The sequence below is a fragment of the Colossoma macropomum genome, unplaced genomic scaffold (assembly GCF_904425465.1).
Source record: "Colossoma macropomum unplaced genomic scaffold, Colossoma_macropomum, whole genome shotgun sequence".
NCBI lineage: Eukaryota > Metazoa > Chordata > Actinopteri > Characiformes > Serrasalmidae > Colossoma > Colossoma macropomum.
The window spans coordinates 32,572,460-32,592,089 of NW_023494789.1; the positions used below are offsets into that span (position 1 = coordinate 32,572,460).

At 41.2% G+C, this 19,630-nt stretch overlaps 2 protein-coding genes across 2 annotated transcripts in view; both read left to right on the forward strand.

The window, feature by feature from the left end:
• The window catches only part of dlgap4b (discs, large (Drosophila) homolog-associated protein 4b), an 82,924-nt gene extending 77,177 nt beyond the window's left edge, over positions 1-5,747 (forward strand). Inside the window, exon 14 of the mRNA XM_036571007.1 lies at positions 53-5,747. Coding sequence (XP_036426900.1) covers positions 53-271 — 219 coding nt within the window. The 3' untranslated portion in view covers positions 272-5,747. The remainder of the gene's footprint in view (positions 1-52) is intronic.
• Positions 5,748-8,179: 2,432 nt separating this feature from the next.
• Positions 8,180-19,245, forward strand: LOC118808381 (homeobox protein TGIF2). Its single transcript, XM_036571008.1, has 3 exons — positions 8,180-8,507; positions 12,497-12,759; positions 15,633-19,245. The coding sequence occupies exons 1-3, from the start codon at positions 8,489-8,491 to the stop codon at positions 16,578-16,580; spliced, it is 1,230 nt and encodes a 409-aa protein (XP_036426901.1). The 5' UTR covers positions 8,180-8,488; the 3' UTR covers positions 16,581-19,245.
• The last annotated feature ends 385 nt before the right edge of the window (positions 19,246-19,630 follow it).

Genomic DNA, 19,630 nt, shown 5'->3' on the forward strand with positions numbered 1-19,630 from the left:
AGCGTCACATCCTGCATCTTCCTTCATTGTGCATGTTTTGCCTTCACTTCAGGAGAACCAGAAGCAGGCTCCTCCTGTGCCGAAGAAGCCCGGGAAGAGTAAGCCAGCGCTGGGACGGGAGAAGAGCGGAGAAGCAGTGGATAAGCAGAGGCAGGAGGCCCGCAAGAGGCTGATGGCGGCCAAGAGAGCCCAGTCTGTCAAACAGAATTCAGCTACAGAGAGTGCAGACAGCATCGAGATCTACGTCCCAGAGGCCCAGACACGGCTGTGAGAGAGAAAGAGAGAGAGAGAGAGGGTTAAACAACTGGAGCAGGAAGAGAAAAGGGGGAGAGAGAAGATAGAACAGCGTGAGGAGACAGGCATCGAACAAACCTGCTCCAGCATAAAATGCTGCTTTTTTGGCGGCATTGTATAATCAAGAAAGGAGAGACGAGAGAGAGTGGAAATTATGGACAAGACACATGAAGAGCTCTTTTCAGAGACTGCCAAGGAAAACCTCACACAGACTTTATTGTTAGTACATCAATTATTATTATTATTATTATTATTATTATTATTATTAAAATTGTTATCGATAATGAAATCACCTAAATTCTATATCAGACTGTTTTAAATGTTCTAATATCTTGGATAAGAGATCTTCTAATATGTGGAGTAAAGTAGCCACACCTTTTTTTCTTTTTTCTTTTTTTGCCCCCTCCACTGCCCCATCCAGTAAAAACAGCCTTCTCTGTAGTTTGCGTAGAACACACACACCTACACACACACGCTCAGAGGATTCCTCGTTGTGTCTGTCCTCTCTGGAATATTTGTCTTCCTGTTAATTCATGTGCTTTCTTAATTTCAGTCCATCACCGTCTCTATTATGAGCTGCAGACACATTGAAGTGATGACAAGAGGATAAACAAATGCCTGTCAGAATGAAAAAAGATGACATAGTACTGTAGTACTGTAGTTCTTATCCCCATCCTGCTGTTATTGTTTTCTTCTGCTTGGCTTTCTCATCAAAAGACGCTTCCACATCATTTATCAGGTGTGTTCCCAAGTGTTACTGCACAAGGAACCATATACAGAATTCCCCATTGAAAAGGATTAAAGATCGCTAATCAGTAGTACATGTAGGACGTCACATGTTGGGGAGCAATAGATGCTTTTTTGCATTTTGGAGAAATGATTGGATGGAGTTTTCTGTCTGCTCCAATATCAAGAGAAGTCTGTTGCATGTGATGGACAAATGAGTAAAAAAAAAAAAACATTTATTGCTCATTTAGATTTTTTGCATTGATTTTTTTGCATTTTGTGAGAGAGAGTGGGGAAGAAGAGGTCAATTCCACAGTCTTAAAGGGGAATTCTGGCAATTTTTCAAATGTTCAAATTGTTTTAAAATAAAATTCAGTTGTTCAGATGTAAGCAAAGTCATTCTGAATAGTTGGGTGTAAAACGGTTTGTTGTGAAAAAAACTTACTGACTAGCTGTTTTCTTCACAGTGGTGGTGATAGGAACCAGGGGTCACAATGTCTGCAATACAAATATAGCCATTTTATTTGCTATCCAAAACCACCAGTGAACCTACATATGTTGTCTGAGTTTTATATTTTCATACATAATATTGATGATGGTAAAATGGTGGTAAATAAAAAATATATATATATATTTGGGGACAAATATATTTTGCCTCACAACACCCTGCATGTACCCCTCCACCATGAATGGATTGAAAAAATGCGGTAAATAGGGACTATTTTATGTAATAACATTCTTTGAGATAGCTTTCAGAGGCATTAAATGCTTCAGACGTCTGGTTCCCATCACTACCCCGTGAACAATTCTAATTCAACAAGTTTCTCTAGAATGGAGCGTTTCACGTCAGACCACTCTGAATGACTTTGTTTACATTTTAACACATTAAAGAAACAGCTATTAAAAAAATGCGGTGGAATTCCCCTTTAAGCACACAAACAAGGAGTTTGGAATGAGCTGTTGCACACCTCAGGCCTAAAGTCTGTACCCCTGGTCATCTCAGCCATGTTGAAGACTCAGGTCCAGCTCCTTTATACGTGTAGCTCTCCCTTTACTGTACACTGCTGCTGTGGACTGACCACAGATCAAAACAACTGTCTGCTTCATGCCTTGTGGAGAGAGGATGAGACTTCTCAGTAAAGACTTTTCTCTGTAAAGCTTCAGCTACAGCTCAGTGCAGTGTTTCAGGCCAGTCTAAACTGTTGACGGGTTGATGGGTTTATTTCAGTCATTTAAATATTCATGTCATAGTTTTAGTAACTCCACAGCAATAGCAAAACGTATAGCTCAAAGTAGATCATGGAGTGCCACCCTGTGGTGTATTTTGGCACTACAGGTAATAGGTATTAATTGCTGTAAGCACAAGTCCTTGAGCTGGCATGGTCAAAGTAAAAGCATTTTATAGTGTTTTGTATAGTCAAACTGGTTTTTCCTTCCTAATTTCTTTGTTTTACGCATCATTACCCTTCCTCAAACTGTTTAATTAAGACATTAAATGATGTTACTTTTCAGACAAACTGGTTGCCATTTCAAGTTGTTATTTAGTTGTTTAGGGAGAAAGAGTGCACAGTTTAAGCTTGTATTTAAGCCAAAAGTTGTATGCTTTAATTATGAGTTTAGCCACTTACTTACTTACATTTTAAATCACTACATGTAATCAGTCATGCAGAGCCATAAGTGGGCAGTTCTTAGATTTAAATTCATCCGTATTGCTTTATCAATGGTTTATTTTTTATCAATTAGCCTGTTTAGTTATCAGCTCAAAGCCCAGTCTAAAAAGAACACATTGTCTTTTCCTCAGGGGTGATGTGAGTTCATTTGGTTCGTGGGCAGCAGGAAGGAGATAACACCTTCATAACAAAATGGCTTCTGGCTTGTCAACACACAGCGGGATGTGCTTTACACATGTCATACCAAGCAGTCACTGAATTGGATGACTTTCAGGCCTCCGTGAAATGGAGATGTGGCTGTAACTTCATGATCACAGATTACAGGCACTGTTTGTGTGCATTAATGATTATAAATTGCTTTTATTAGAGCAGAGCACTGAACATGTAGGTTTCCCAGACACATGTGCATGAGTCATCCGGAGAGATGGTTTCTGTACAGGATGTTCACTCATTGCATTCATAGTCCAGTTAGGAATTTGACAAGACCAATATGGGTTTAACAGCAAAAGTCCTCTCCTCTGATGACCCTTCCCTCCACTTAAGAAGGCATGAGGATTTTTAACTAGGAAAGACCTCTCCTTCACCCCCCACCCGCTTTCTTTAAAAACACTCTATACGATGAGATGGTTGAGTGATTGGGTTCTATTGTCTGCAGTGTTATGTGTTAGCCAGGTCAGTGATGGCTCCCTTTGCTGTCTGCAATAATGGTGTGAATGGGATCTCCTCTGTCCTCTGCCTGTGTCCATTTGGTGCGGGGGTGGGTCATTGACGCCTGCGGCTTTGTGTGCTGACGGCCTGCTGCTTATCCCTCCTCGGGGTTTAAAGGCAATGTCTGATGAGTCCCTGCAGACTCGTGGCCGTCAGTTCTACTTAGAACCCAAGCGAACTGGCATTTTGTAATGGACAGTAGAATATGCATGTCTGCTGATAGAGTTGTCCATAGCTTAAAACAACTGTCAAACACAGGCCTTTGCTGTCATAGTAAAATCTTATATTGTCATATGCAAAAGTTTGGGCACCCCTGGTCAAATGACATGTTTTGTTGATGTTCTAAGTGAAAATAAGTGAACACATCATCTACAGTGAACACTCAGTGAGCACAATTACGGTTTATTTGCTGCATTTAACATATTGGGGAAAAATAAAACAAAAAAATGTGGCCTGTGCAAAGTTATAGCACATTGTATATTTTGTGTTTTATTTAACATTTACAAGATGTATATTGGAAATAAACAGAAATTGTACTCTAAAATTTGCAGTAAAATGCCACATTTAAGTTTGTTCCCCATAGAGGATGTGCAACTTATTTTCACAAGTCAGTAAAACATTGTAATTTGACAGGTATTCAAACTTTCGCATGCAACTGTATCTCAAAATAACTTCATAGAAGAGAGACAAAAATGTTCTTAAATTTAATGTTTGTAAGATTGAAGTCATTTTGGATCATATCTGTTGGTACACTTACTATAACATGTTCACGCAACGTAAAGAGGTAGCTGGCATTCCCAAATGGTGAAAAAAAAACATTAAAATATTGGGGGGAAAGGGACTTTTGAGGTTTTGATGTGAATGAATCATCTACAGGTGCCATTGCTTTTCTCAGGAAAACTGTCAGATTATCACATGAATGCTGTCTAAGCTGGTTAGATTTTCATGCTTTTAGAGACTTGGCCAGATATTGTTATAACGGCAGTGGCTGCTCTTTGATGCCACCTATAAACGAAGTGCAAACACGAGTGAGTGCCAGTGCACAGGTTCGTCAGCCCTGGTTAAAGCGCATCAGCTGCGTCTGAACATGTAACTGGAATTGGAGTCATTTTATAAGAACAGGGCCGGGAGTACAGATAGGAGAGTGAGGTATTTGACATGCGTGAGGATTTGTCCTTGCTTCAAGAAAGGGTGAGGTAGCGTGGGTCGAATCTACAATACATTAACATCAGTTACTCTGCAGATAGTGAGGAAATTTCAAAAGAGAGAAAGATAGCGTGGTGGAGGAAAAGAGATTTTCTTTCAGAAACCATTCAAACCAGATTCCCCTTTTGATTGTGGACTTCTTCCTGCATCCAGGTTCCCAGTATTCAGGCCAGAGGTGGTACCACCATTTCCATCTTTGCTCTGTTGACATAGTTGTTACAGAATTTATTTGCTTTGTACTTTCTTCATTTAATGTATTGTTTGTTTCACAGTTCTTTTCTCATTTTAACATATCAGGACATTAAAAAAGTTCTTATATCTTGAAATCATCTATTCCCTGCTGTTCACATATTGAGCTCTAAATGTATTTTACTCTGCCGGTCTGTGTTCTTGATCATATTTGCGGGCTTCCCTTAGGACCACAATGGGCCAATGCACTTCATGTCTTCTGTGACAACAGAGTGTGCTTAAAGCTCTGGAAAACAGCTGGGAATCTGTTTCTCTCCTGTGCTTCTTTTGTACATCACAATTTGCCCCCAGACATGGAATTGCAGGACATTTAACATTTTGGAAAAAGATTTCAATTTGAGACTCACTTCAGGGGGACGTCCAGTTTCTTCTCTGTTCACGCTGCTTGGATTCTACAAACTTTTTTATATACCTCTTAAGTGACTGGCACACAGCACAGATGCTAATATCGGTAGGCTACAACCAAGAGACAGCCCCAACACCCCCCACACACACTCCGGGTTAACAGAAGCACAGACAAGTGACCCTGCAGTGGGACATGAGTCTGCTCTTCTCCCTGGTCTTCATCAGCCTAACATGCAAAAACGAGCTAGTCATGCTCTCGGTCTCCTGTCTTTCTCTGGCTGTGTTTTGCTTTGAAATCCATTTGGTTATACTACCAAGGGTAGGAGGGGGTCAAGATGAAATCGATACTCTTAATGCAAGAGTCTGTAGCAAAAAAATGAGATAATTATTACTATAATGATCGATAATCAATATTTTATGAGACAAGCACATATTTTACTGACTAGGATTTGTTCAATATCTCTAATGCTATATAAATTTTAGGCTGTGTATGTCAGGGTCTTTGTTTTAGTAAGAAATACAATAAAATGGAGTTAAGTTAACCAAAAAGGTGTTAATTGTTGTTCCTTCCTTCACTGTTCTCATGGGTTTGCATACTTTTGTGTGAAGGCCTTAAATTAGTAGAACAAAAGAATGGCTGAGCAATCTTGAACTGAAGATTGCTAGCAACAACCCACTCAACAGTACTGTAGGCTTACAGTAGCTTAAAGTATCTCCCTACACCCTACAATTAACTTCATACAGTCGCTTGATATTTAAGGACCTGGTGTAGCGCTTTAGAATGAACAAAGTGAGACCAAATAGAAAAATACTGCACAAATTGTTACATAATTTGAGTCATGTACCTTCAGACAGCCATTATGTAGACTCTGCTAGAAAAAACCAGCATAGACTAGCATGGCTGGTCACCAGCAAAACCAGCATATGTTATGTTTTGGATGCTGGTGTGCTCATAAACCAGCAAGACCATGCTGGGTGACTAGCTAAACCAGCACTAGACCTGCATAGACCAGCTTAGACCAGGAGTGAATTCATGCTGTCCTCTGCTGTTTTTTCAGCAGGGATATCCAAGTACAGGGAGGCTTCACAGGATTCACATGAAGCGAAATGAAACCATATGCTTTTCCCTTTCAAGATTTTTGAACGAAGTCTATTCACTGTACTTAGTCATCAAAAAAAGAGGCTGAACTTGTAAAACACTTGGCCTACTATTTTGGAACCAGACCTTGGGAATCCTGCACTGTAGCCAGTAGCTACAAGCTAACTTTATAGAGCATTCCATAGACAAGGTGCATCACAAATCTACTCCCCAGGCTAACTCTCTGGATTTCTTTTTTTTCCCCAAAAACATTTTCCTGTTGCTAACACAACCCAGATTTTTTCTCTGCAGCATATGGCTCTATCCATTAGCCTACAGACATGACAGGCTTCAAAAGAAAGTTAGAGGCCTGCTTTTAGAAACTTCCATTTCTTATCATTCGTCTGAATCATTGTCCAAAGTAACAAAAGGCAGTTTTATTAAACACATACATATAGTAGAAAGTGAGAACAATGTTGGACATCATACAAAGAAAACAGATACGTGATGGACAGACCCAAAACAGCCAAAGCAGCTTATATTAGCTTAGTGAAATGGTGCCTTACGGAGAAGAATACTGACTCTCAATGGTGTTGATAGGAGCCAGGAGTTGCGATGTCTACACAAATATTATCATTTTATGTACCATCTAAAATGACCAGTAAACCTACATGTGCCTTCTGGTTTTATATGTAATGCTGATAATGATACAACTAAAACTTTTTTTTATTTATTTAAAACTATATTTTTGGGGGACTGTTTTGTCCTGCATGTACCTATTTGTCATGAATGTATTTTAATATGTTAAAATATGTTTAGAATTTTCTGTGAGGTAGTTTCTGGAGGTATTAAACATGTCTTACATCTAGTTCCTGTCACCACCTCTGTGAACAATTCTTAGTTTCTAAGCAGTTGACATCAAACCACTCTAAATGTCACAGCTTAATCATTCAAAAACCTTTTTTTTTCAAAATCTCTGCATAATTCAGCAGTTGAGATGTAAACAGTCATTCAGAGTGGTTTGATGTGAAATGAAATGATTTCTGTACAGTGGTGGTGATAGGAACCAGGGGTCACAATGTCTACAACACAAATATAGCCATTTTATTTGCTATCCAAAACCACCAGTGAACCTACATGTGTCTTCTGAGTTTTTATATTATCATATGTAATATTAATGATGGTAAAATTGTGGTAAATCTAAAAAAAACATCTTTGGGGACTATTTTGCTTTACAACAACCTGCATGTACCCCTCAGCCATGAATGGGTCTTGGAAATACACTTTACGCCAAAACCTTCACAAAACTATCATAAAACAGTGTCTCAGGCATCAGGCAGTGTATTCATAACAGAGCGTTCATTTTATCTAATAATTTTCTGTGAGGTGGACATCTGGTTCCTGTCAACACCACTGTGAACAATTCTGTCTTGGTATATTTCTCTAGAACGTAGCATTTCAAACCAAACCTCTCTGAATGACTTTGTGTACATCTTAACCAATTCATAGTGCCAAAATTTGTAAAAAATTAGTGGCATTCCCCTTTAAGCTAGTCAGGCTGTAGATGTGGTTTGACACAACCGGGAAAAGGCCTTTTGGTGGGAAAGTGCAGTCTAGCCACAAAAATAAGAAGAACTTAATTCATTATTTCTCCCACATTTCTATCCTAATCAAGAAACTGGAACAGCATATTATATCAGAGCCGTTAAAAAGCAGTTTGAGTGTCAGCGTCGATGAGTTTCTTGCGAATCTGTTGGCTTAATTTTGAATGTAACGCTTAAACTCGGCTGTCACTCATTAGGCGGTGATGACATCGCGTCGTCGCGTACAGCAGCCGGCGGCTCTGATTGGTTGGATGACCACGAGGAGGCGGGACTTAGGGGCGCTGCTGTCACTGGCAGACCGAGAGTTGGCGTCGCTTCTACTGCAGGTAAAGCGGGACAGATTTGTCAACAAGATTTGATGCTTTTGGTTGGTATGCGCAGGAAAATGAGACGGATCCGTTAACGAGCTGCGGTGCACTTCGGCGCGATACACAGAGAGCGGCTGTCGAACAGACTGGAGGAAAGAGAGAGAGCAACAACACCTTGTCTTGGCGAGAAAGAAAAAAAGAAAAGAGATCCCGTTGTCACCGTTTTGTCGGAAGCACGCATTTCTTCGCCAAGGAACTTCGAAAGCTGCGGATTTTTTGTGAAACATTATCCAACAAAGGATGAAATCTGCTAAAAGAGGTAACTTGAAATTTGGCAAGTTTTCTGTTTTTAAGCAGAGCCGTTCTCTGTGGTGGACGGCTGACGAAGAGTGTGCGACTGTTGGTTTTAACAGGAATGTGGCTTTTTGTTGGGAGCAAATGCAGCGTGTGTTTGGGTTTGAATGCGGACGGGGCTGTTAGCTGTAGCCAGTTAGCTAACGTTACTTAACCTACAGCCAAGCATGGAGCGTGGTGTCCATCTGGCGCTGCCAGCGAGGACAGTTGTGCATGTTTGAGGAGAGCGCGGCTGGATGTCTCCTTTTGTAGCAGCCATCGCGGGGATTGTGAATCTTTTCGAGCCTAAAAAATCTACTCCCCAGGCTAACTCTCTGGATTTCTTAGTGTGTTTTTCCCGTGTGTAAGCGGTCTGACGTGGTCCCTTCGTGTCCTTTGTTATGTCCCGTAGCATAATGCGGCTAATTTGATGTATGCTGATGTTGTTGTGGGTGATTATCGACAGGGTTTTTGTTTTGGACGCAGTTTCATGAACTGAGCGGTTAGCTAACTGGCTGCTTAGCACACTGGGCTCACGGGGAATTCCACTTGGCTGATGTTCACACAGTGTTTGGAGGTAAAACGCGAGCTGACTGTTTGAAACGGTGACAAATTGCCGTCACTGGCTGCGCTGCGTGATGCAGGCTTGGGAAAGTTTGTCCGCGAGGCGCCTGTGTTTGTAAATCTGAGGGTTTTAATTTAACGTCAACGTTTTGTTTTTTCACTCAGTGACCACAGAGGTTTTGTTTAAAATGAATGCAGCACAAATAGGTAACTTTACTAGTATTAGTATTGAAAACTCATTTAAATGTAAGCAAGTCTTGAAGGGGAATTCCAACGATTTTTCAAGATTTTTGCATAATTCAGTGGTTGATATAGGAATGCTCATTCAGAGAGGTTTGATGTGAAACTGTTCATTTGCAGAGAAACTTACCGACTCAGATTTCTTTACAGTGGTGGTGATGGGAACCAGGAGTCTACAATGCAAATATAGCTAGACATTTTGTTTACTATCCAAAACCGCCAGCGAACCTACAGTTGTTTTCTGAGTTTGTTTTGTAACGCTGATGAAGGTAAAATAACGGCCAATCTGAAAAAAAAAGTTTTCTTTAAGGACTATTTTGTTCCTTTAGAACACTCCTCATGTATCCGTCCGCCATAAATGGATTAAAACAAACTGATTAAAAACGTTTTAGACCCAAACTTTACTTTAAAAGTACTATAAACCGATCTTTTAGACACCAGACAGTGCATTTATGACCACTGAATGTAATAACTTTCTTTCTGTGATGGAGTTCTTAGGGGCGCTGAACTCCTCAGACGTCTGGTTCCTATCACCACCGCTGTGAACAGTTCTGACTCTGTAAGTTTCTCCGAAAGAAAGCATTTCACACCAAACTGCTCTGAGTGACTTTATCGACATGTTAATCATTTAATTATACATAAGTGCTGAAAAGTCAGTGGAGTTCCTCTTTAAGGACACGCACACATCTCGAAAGCTCAGAAACTTTTTATCCCAGCCAGCATGACAAGAGCAGCAGCGCGGTCTCATAACTGTCGAGCCCACGCAGCCACAAACCTGCTGTCAGCGCCTTCATTTAGCCTCGTGTCTCCTTATTTCTCCTGAATTTCAGCGTAAAATCACATCAAAACTAGACGTAGATGCGGGTCACTAAAGCGTTTGTATGGTTTGTCGACTGGTTGTAGTTAATGAAAGGCAGCTGAGCATGTGTGCAGCCGTGGTACCGACGACGAAGTTAGGTGGTTCTTCGAATTTTCCGTTCCACCTTAAATGTGCTGCGGTTACATTCTGGCGCCTGTGCAGCGGTCTAATGCAAATGCTGCACCATTTAAGGTGGAACGGGGAATTCGAAGAGGAAGCCAACTTCAGCCTCGTCCACCGATGTGACTGTAGGCTGGCTGCACGTCCGGAGGGAGGGGGAAATGGCAGCTCTGTGAATGGAAACGAGCACTAAAGCCCTCAGTGCTGGAGACGGATACTGCACACACAATCTCCTTTGTTAGAGGGGCACGTAGGAACTCCCACATTTCTAACTGCTCTTGAGGGGTTCGGGTTACACCAGCGGGGCGAAAGACAATCCACACCGCCGCATTTCTTTTCAGTTGTTCTCTGAGGAAAACTATGTTGTTGCTAACATTTAGCAAGCACATTTTCAACGGAGACGCTGCTTTATTGTTACACAGGCAGACTGGTGTCCGTTTCGTTTGCCCTCTGAGCACCATTGTAGTTCTGTTTTAAGTCATGTTCAGCATTTCAAAGGTTATGGAGTGGACATAGACTGCTAACCAGGGGCTTCAAGCCTGGCTTTTCACCAACAAACTTGTCAACAAATAGTTGAGGTAGAAATGTGGGATTTCTTTTCCTCCCCTAATGGGGGATATGTGCACTTTAGCCCAGCGACTTTCCAGCACATCCCAAGCTCAGTGTACTTATGGTATTTTTAATATTTCAAATGATTCAGTCTAGAGATTTATAATCTCGGAATATTTATTTGGAGCAAAATTGTCGATTTAAGGTGTTAAATCTGAGGGCTAATATTGAGTGAATACAGAGTCTGAGACCTTAAGGAACTGTTTCCCAGACAAGGATTAATCCAAGTCCTGCACTAGATGTGATTCAGATTGGAGTTTTTTCACTGAAAGGTAAATTCAGTCCAGGACTAGGCTTAATCCCTATCCAGCAAACTGACCCTAAAAGTGGTTTTCCTCACAGCACTTTAGGTCTTAAGACAGTAAAACTCTTGGGCCTGGTTTCCAAGACCCACATTAAGCCTAAGCCTAAGCCTAGGCTAAACACATTTTTTAAATGGAGAAACACTGACACTGTAGTTTAGACCAATATTCGATTTAATCCATGCCCACAAAACCAGCCCATAATTCTCAGATTAGTTAAGCAAAAACTAAGATTTTGGTTTCTGGCACTTGTTTGATGTTTTGGAGTATTTACTTATGGACGGTCCAAATGAAGAAGAAACCTAGCTGGTTAGCAATCCGCACTTGAGGTTGATGGGACGGGCTGGAATGGTGCAGCCTAGTTCCCAGATTTTGTGTGGTAAATCGAAAGAGGAGGAAGCATAGGGGATGAAAGGGAGGAAATTAAAGGGTAGATAGATTAACTCCCACCCCACCTCTTCTTTGCCTTGACTTTAGGTAATCATTATCTAAGCTCTAAAGATGCGTGTGCTCAGTCTTTGTAAGCATATTATTCACGTCTTGTCACATTGCAGTGCCAGAGTGAACATGTGGTTTTTACATTTCTATACAAGCTGTTACAGCAGTCTGTTTCATCAGTCAGACGCAGAGTCACTTTTAACAGCTCTTCCAGCTGGTTTTGGAGATGATATCGACGTTTACCGATATTTGTGAAGCTCAGATGCGTGGAAACCTCCTTTATCTAGTACCAGATTTCATTTTGACATGATGATGTTGGAAAGTTGAGGACAAATGTGCAATTTTTGAAGCCATATTTATGCAGTACTGTTTAATTAAGAACAGTAGGTCTGATAATATGCTCCCATTATAGTCTTGTTATGCTGTAGGGTTAATGTTGTAAAAGATCTTGCATGCTGCGATATCTGAAGTAATAGCTTTCTGTTCCCTGTAAAGAGTGGTTCTAAATACATGACTGGAATAAGGTATTTATGATATCCGCCTTAGTTGGAGTTTTGCCATATTCTGTCCATAATTGGGTTACCATCTGTGAAAATGTAGCAAATATCTGGCCAAAGGCAGATCAATGTGTGTAGACATGTGTATCTGATCCACTGTTTTGTCAGCACGGCTTGTCATTAAACTGAAATGCATGCTGTATCTGTATTGCCTAAGATGATGCAGGAAAACCAGATCTATTCTTTCATATCCTTGAGCCAGTTTAAAGCACATTCCTCTGCCATTTCTATCCCATGTGTTTTTATTTGAGACCAATAAAATCCTCTGTTGCCCTGGTTTTCTCAGTCTATGAAGAGGAGCATGGTGGAGAGACGGAGTTTTCCGCTATGTCGGACAGTGACCCCTGCGAGGATGACAATTACCCGCTCAATCTTTCGACCGGTGCCGGAGGAGCAGGGGGTTCCGCCAAGCGTCGCCGTCGCGGAAACCTGCCCAAAGAATCCGTTCAGATTCTGAGGAGTTGGTTGTACGAGCATCGTCTCAATGCCTATCCCTCTGAGCAGGAGAAGCTCAGCCTATCAGGGCAGACTAATCTGTCTATCTCGCAGGTGAGCTTTGTAATGCACATCACTCCACTCAGTTCTGTTGTAGCAGTCTTCTAGCATGCTTAGTGTTCACATGTTCCCATAGTCAAGTATTCCCTGTCTCTTTCTACAGTGTACATACATTTTGCATTCAGCAATCATCAGGCTGTCAAATCCATTAGCAAAAATGGCATTGAATGGCTTGGACACACAGGGTGGGAAATCTCAGCCTTGTTCTGTCCTTGACTGAGATCCGGGAGCTGCAGTGTTGTCAGTGTGAAGGAATGCAGGCGCTGAGGCCTTTGCTCTGTCTGTGGCTTTGCATATTTCCCTCCAATCTCCATTAGAGCCAGCTGTTTGAAAGCATGGAGTTCACAGTTCAGCCACTGGAGGGTGCACACAGGCACCCAAGGTTCTGTAATAAGCTGGAGCCAGGTGCTCTTATCAGCCTATTAAAGGAAACGTTCACCGAAAAATCACATCTACACAGTTTTTCCCCTTACCTCAAACAGTTGATGAGCCAAAACATGTTTGGATTCCAAAATTCACTACAATACTAATATAATAGATGTCAGTATTAAGTATTTTGGGTAACCTAGACCTTCATTACTTTACACACCAAACATGTCTCAGCTGATCAGCTCTGTTTGGTTTAAGGGGGCAATTTTGTAAGTTTGAGTTTTAATTTATGCTTTGTCAAGTGAAGTAGTTCAGTAATTTTGTTAATAGCTAGTCAGATCTGAGCAATCTCATTACTGATCCAAGTCTCTGTGTCAAATCAGAGTCTCCTATTCTGTAGGCTTTCTTGTTGTTGCATGTTTTTTAAACTGCACTGTAATGAGTGATCTCATTACAGAGTCTTCAGTGGAAAGGAATGTCGTTCAAGTTCGAACTAAAAAAAATGCTCTGAAATACTGAAAATGAGATGTAAAGTGAGATTACATCTTAAAGGAGACTACTCCACTCACTGTTCAAAATTACTGCTTAATTCAGTGGTTGAGATGTAAACAGTCATTCAGAGTAGTTTGATGTGAAATGGCTCATTGTGGAGAAACTTACCAACTGGGATTTCTTTACAGTGGTGGTAGGAACCAGAAGTCACAATGTTTACAACACACACATAGCCATTTTATTTGAAATTCATAACCTAGATTGTGAACTTAGCCGTGTCTTCTGAGTTTTTTATGTAATGTTAGGCCTGTCACAATTACATAATCACCTGATCACAGTCATTTAATCTGTCCGCAGTTATTTTCCACAGTCGTTAGATTTCACAATCATGTTGTATCACAACAAGCATAATGCGTTTTCATTAATTTGCTTGAGCCAAACAAATGTAAATAAAAGAAGTCTAACCTTTTCTAGTTCTGCTAACCTAAAGGTTTAACCTTTAAATTGCGTGCTATAGTGGGAATGTTTGTTAATCTGATAGCTAGTATATGTAATGCCAATTTTAGCATGTATGCTTGCGTTTTTTAGCTCACATTTCTGTTGTCTCAAGAAAAATGTAAGCTTTGGCTGACTGTGTTACTGTAGATACTTACGCAAAATGCAGTGTAACCGTCTTAGCTGCAAACTAAAGAGCTAGCTAAGCAAGATGGCTAATAAGGCAATTTAGATGCTTTAGACTTGTACTTTATTAGTTAAATAAAATAAGCAAAAGACAAATCATTAATTGCAATTATTTGTACAACAGTTAATCTTCAGTTAAAATTTCATGATCATAACAGGCCTGTGTAATGCTGATCTTCTCAAAACTGTTGTACATCATTGTGTAATGACTTTCTGTAAAATAACTTTTAGAGGCATTAAGCTCTTCAGATGTCTGGTTCTTCTCACCACCACTGAATGTTTCTGACTTGTTACGTTTCTCTAGAATGCCGCATTTCACATCAAACCACTCTGAATGACTTTGTTTAAATCCTGATTTAATTCGGGGGAAACTTTGAGAATATGGTGGAATTCCCCTGTAAGCATGATCATGTTAGTTGAGTAAAGATGAAACAAATCATGAGATTCTGTATGCAGGTCTTGTAAAATCGCATTATTTATAGTTGTCAATTGCTATTTAGTATCAGCATATAGAGTGGCCGTAAGTATATGGAAACATTTAACCATTTAACCACTTTTTCTAAACCTAAAGTTCATTAGGTCACTTCATAAAATGTTTAATGATTATCTTTGTTTAGAATTCTCTAATTTTTCCAGACAGAGTCTACCATTAGTTTGACATTGTGCTAAAAGTGCTTTTCTCTGAAACAGACTGCAACGAGGGTATTGTAAAGCACAGACATCTGGGGCTGTTACTCTGACAGTGGTGTTAGTAAGCAGGTGTTTATAGACAGGATCATGAACTCATAAGTGAGAGAGGGAAAGATATTTTGAACTATACCACAGGTAACATCATCTTGTCCAAATATAGCCACAGAGTGTCCAGACCTTCTGAAATTTAGTAGAGCCTGATGCTTGTGATTCATTAGTTTTTCCAGGGGAAGTGACTTTTGCTACTTGTGTGAGCCACGGAGCTTTATATACTTAAGTATGGCACAAATGTCCAAATGCTTTTATTGGGGCCACTGTATGAGGATTAGTACTCATTGAGTGTGTAGTATAAACAACAAAATAAATGGTATTAAAGAACTCATTGCCACTTTGTATAGTCAATTACAACAGACAGCACTCTGTTAATTCAACATATTTATAATAAAAGCCAATGGGAGAGGGCTTCAGTTTTTCTGTTGCTCTATTATGCACAGAAAATATGTCCAAATTGTCTGCAGTGATTAACTGCATGCTACAGGTACAGCACACAGGTTAAACAGTGGAGTATTCCTTTAATTCATGCTCATTTGGCATATACATTTGTGTAATACTTATGTATTTTCTATTTGTGATAGATCTGTAACTGGTTCATCAATGCCAGACGACGGCTGCTTCCCGACTTGCTCAGGAAGGATGGAAAAGACCCCACTCAGTTCACCATTTCCCGCCGCGCTGGCAAAACAGACAGTCGACCAGTCGGCTCCTCTTCTCCAGACCACGCTACCCCTCCCTCTGTGCCCACACCCCGCCCCTCTGTCATTCGCCCCGCCCCTACGTTGGATTTGAGCATGCTGGGTAACACAGCGACAGCCATTTTGGCAGGGGCTGGCTGCCTGGTGGGCTCCGGTGTAACAAATCGAGATGGAGGCGTCAAGGCTCTTATGCAGATGGACACTCAGGGTTTGCTGAAAAAAGAAGGTTTAGCTGGCTCTCCTAACCCCAGCATCACTACCATTCCACCCTCTTCTTCCAGCAGTTCAAGCCTGGGTACGATGAGCCCTACTGGGGTGCTGTTCAACACGCCACCCCCTACCCCACCGGAGCTGTGCCCTCACGATTTTAGTGACCTGAAGCTGTTAGTGGACGCAGCGCTACAGAGAGCTGCCGAGCAGGAAAGCCAGAGACAGAAGGAGCAGCAGCAGCTACCTTCAGCTACAGCACCCCCTGCTGTTTCGGGTACAGAATCTCTGAGCAAGGACCTAGAGCGAGAAAGGAGCAGCAGAAGCTTGGTTCCTGTCTCCAGCAGCCAGTTGGACTCTGCTCTGAGCCTGGAGGAGAAGGGTGTTCTCCCAGTGTCTGTGCCAGTGTTAAATGCTTCAGCTCTAGCACCCCCTTCTGGAGGGCCCAGTGTCAGCTTGGCGTTGGTGCCCCAGAGGGTCACTTCAGCTGTGAGTTTCCAGCCAAGCAGCGTGTGGAGTGTGGTCCACGGCCCAGTGCGACCAGCCAGTCCAAGCCCAAGCAGTGTCACGCACACCTGGAGTTCACAACATACACTCCATGCAGTCAGGGAAACGGTCAATTGAGAGAAATTATACCAGGACATGTGCGTGCAAGCGCGCTCAGTTATAAGGGACGAAAAACAAAGATTAGAAAGTACATTCCCTTTCAACCATTTAATGAATGCAACATCTCTGCTGTGGATTCTCTTATTCATGTATCTGTCGAAGTCTCTTATTTAGGTTGGAGAAGGACAACCATGTGACAGTAATGTTACTGTTGAATTCGGTTGCCCTAATAATCCCCGGTTGTCATGGATGTCCTCTGATGGTTGCTAGATAACCAGCTGGAAACTTTTTGCGTATGTGTCAGATAACCTGATTGTAGAATCAGACACCAAGATCACCTTATATTGACAAAAGATGTTTTTTAAGCAGCAAAACTTTTAAATGACTTTCACATTATCACTACATGAGAAGTATTTAGTGTCTTGTCACTTCTGCACAATAGCAATTGAGCATTTGATAATATTGGGCCTAAAAATACTAAACTGGGCATTTTCAGATTCCTACTAACAGTTTTATCCTGGACTTCCATAAACACCAGCAGAGTTAGTCATGTGGTACAAGATGAGATGCATCCGTTATTTCAGTGTTTTCTGTATCAGAGAAAATACTTTTTAAAATGGTGGAATTTGCTTTCAGGACTGACATTTGGAGTTATACAAGTGGCCTTGCTCAGTATTTGCCTTAGAAGTTTGTGAAAGTTCTTCTATACTTAAGAACTGCAGTTAGATTGTGTTTGCCTGTATGCATCAATGTCCTGTCCTAGGGTTAGATCAGTAGACTCTTATGTAGCATGGCTAGCTAATTTTATGTGTGACTCTTGAATGCTCCTAGAAAACCAGCATGCTAAGTGTCTGATTGCTGGTGGTTTGAAAATCAGCGTCTGTTAGAGAACTGAGGACCAAGCACCTGGATGTAAAATCCCTGTTCAGTCTAGGAGTAGATCTACTGTGTGTGCTAAAACCTCCTCCCATACTGTAGCCTCGTACGTTATTTGATACCTCGTTCCAGTTGCCTGAAACCACTGCAAATGAAACCACTACTTCCAAGGATCAACTTTTCCAGACTGTTTTCTCTCACATCTGTGTTTTTGTATGGTCATTTGTACATTCTGCACTTTATTTCTGTATCTTTCATTGCTGCCAGTACTTGTAAACATGATCATGTTCAATGTAAACTGAAACCCTTTTACGCTGCTCATTCCCAAATTAAGGTCATAGAGATTTATTTTTTCTTACTCTAAATCATCCCAAATCGTCTTCCCCAGCCCACTCCGCCCTGCTTTGTGTGCAGTGTCTGTGTAGTAAGATCTAAAGATGAGAGTGAGGAGACAGATGGGTGGGAAATTGATTGTACTGCAGAGCACATAGCTCAGCATGACTGCGCCTCTGCAGCGACCCTGTCCAGACAGATAGCAGCAGAGTGGTCATTGATTTCTTGAGAGCCATGCTGTATTTTGCCTTTCCGTGTCAGACACGTTTTAACTGGGTTGTAGTCCTTTTACCAAATTAAATGTGGGTGGTCATGGTGTTACAGGGCTGTGGCACACTGACCCAGCGTTCTCCAGAAAACGCTTTCAGAATAAGAGCTGACAAGCAGCATGAAGCAGTGAGAATGGAGGAAAATATTTTAGAACAGCGTGACTGGAGGACAACGTTACAGAGCAGGGAAGGGAAGCCGAGGGCTGGAGTCCAGCACAGGTTGGCGTTTTCTTTGCTCCAACTTTCTAACCGAGCCTGACCATCGACTGATGAGTCACATCAAGTGTGCTTGAGCAGGAAAAGCCCCCAAACGTAGCCTTTCACCACCAGCGTTCCCCACCTCTGTTCTAGAGACTTCCCCACGATCACACACTGGTGCATCAACCCAACTTTGAGTTTGTTGTTGTTTTGAAAACTTTGGGCTGGTGTGCTCCAGGCTTTAGAGGGAACAAAGCCTCATTTTGCTTCCATGAGATGCCATAAATGTTTTGTCTTGTTTGTGTCTGATAAAGACAGTGCGGGAGGGAGCAGAAGTGAGAGATACGTTACAGTGATCAGTGTGGGAGCTCTATTGCTGTGAGCCAGTTTTGTTTCTCCAAGACTTGAGGGACGGAGTCACTAGTAGTATTTCGATACCTGTATTGGCTGACACTGTTATTTTGGAGTTTGTACCTTTTTAAACCTATATTCAGTAATGGGCAAAAGTTTACAGATTGTCTACTGATGTATTGCTAAAGGTTAACAAGGATGCATTATGGGCAGCCGCAAAGTATGTCCGTGCTTGGGATTTGATATGCATTGCTGACATGACGTTGATACTTTCATGGTTGGCCATGGTTGGTATTCAGCCTTAGTCTGCATGCTAGTAGGCATTATTTTTAAGCCTTTTTTTAACTTTATGACCCAATTGTTTCATGTTTCACTTCACTTTCCTCAGATCTTTGTTGATTTTATTGTAACCCCAGCCCTCTGATAGTGGCCTCATTTCTTTCTATGGTCATAGTTTCCATGAAACTGTTGTCATGTATTATTGCAGACATGCCTTTTTCTGTCCTGATTTTAATGTTTTTTAAAATTTGTCAGTTTGTGCCTGTCTAAGCATGAGGTATGTGTATTTAATGCATATTATCTTTCAGTTTACTTACAGTGGTGCCATTTTCTTGTCGTTATGCCTTTTTTATTATTATTTTTTTTTATTTTTTTTTTTTCTTTAACCAGTTTCCGTCAAACTAAGCTAACTCAATATTGTGCTCTAATCATGCAAATGCTGATGTGTAAAGATCTACTCTAGTCTTATGTTTTCTAATAATGTGTATGGTTATGTATGAGGAAGCTGGCCTTTTATCAGTTGTGTTTTGTGTTGTCTGAGCATTTCTGCAGTACTGTAACCATTTCATTGTGGTGTCATTTTCTGCTATTGATTGTCAGCATTGAGCTTGTCTCTCAGGTTGGGGTAAGTGTCATGTGGTCCTCTAGTACAGTGTTGAGCCACTGGGTTATGAATAGTGAGTTTAAAAAAGGTGTTTATTTGAGAATGGGTAATGCATTAGGCTAGTATTTGACTCAGAAGCCCAGCTTTGGCTCTCTGAA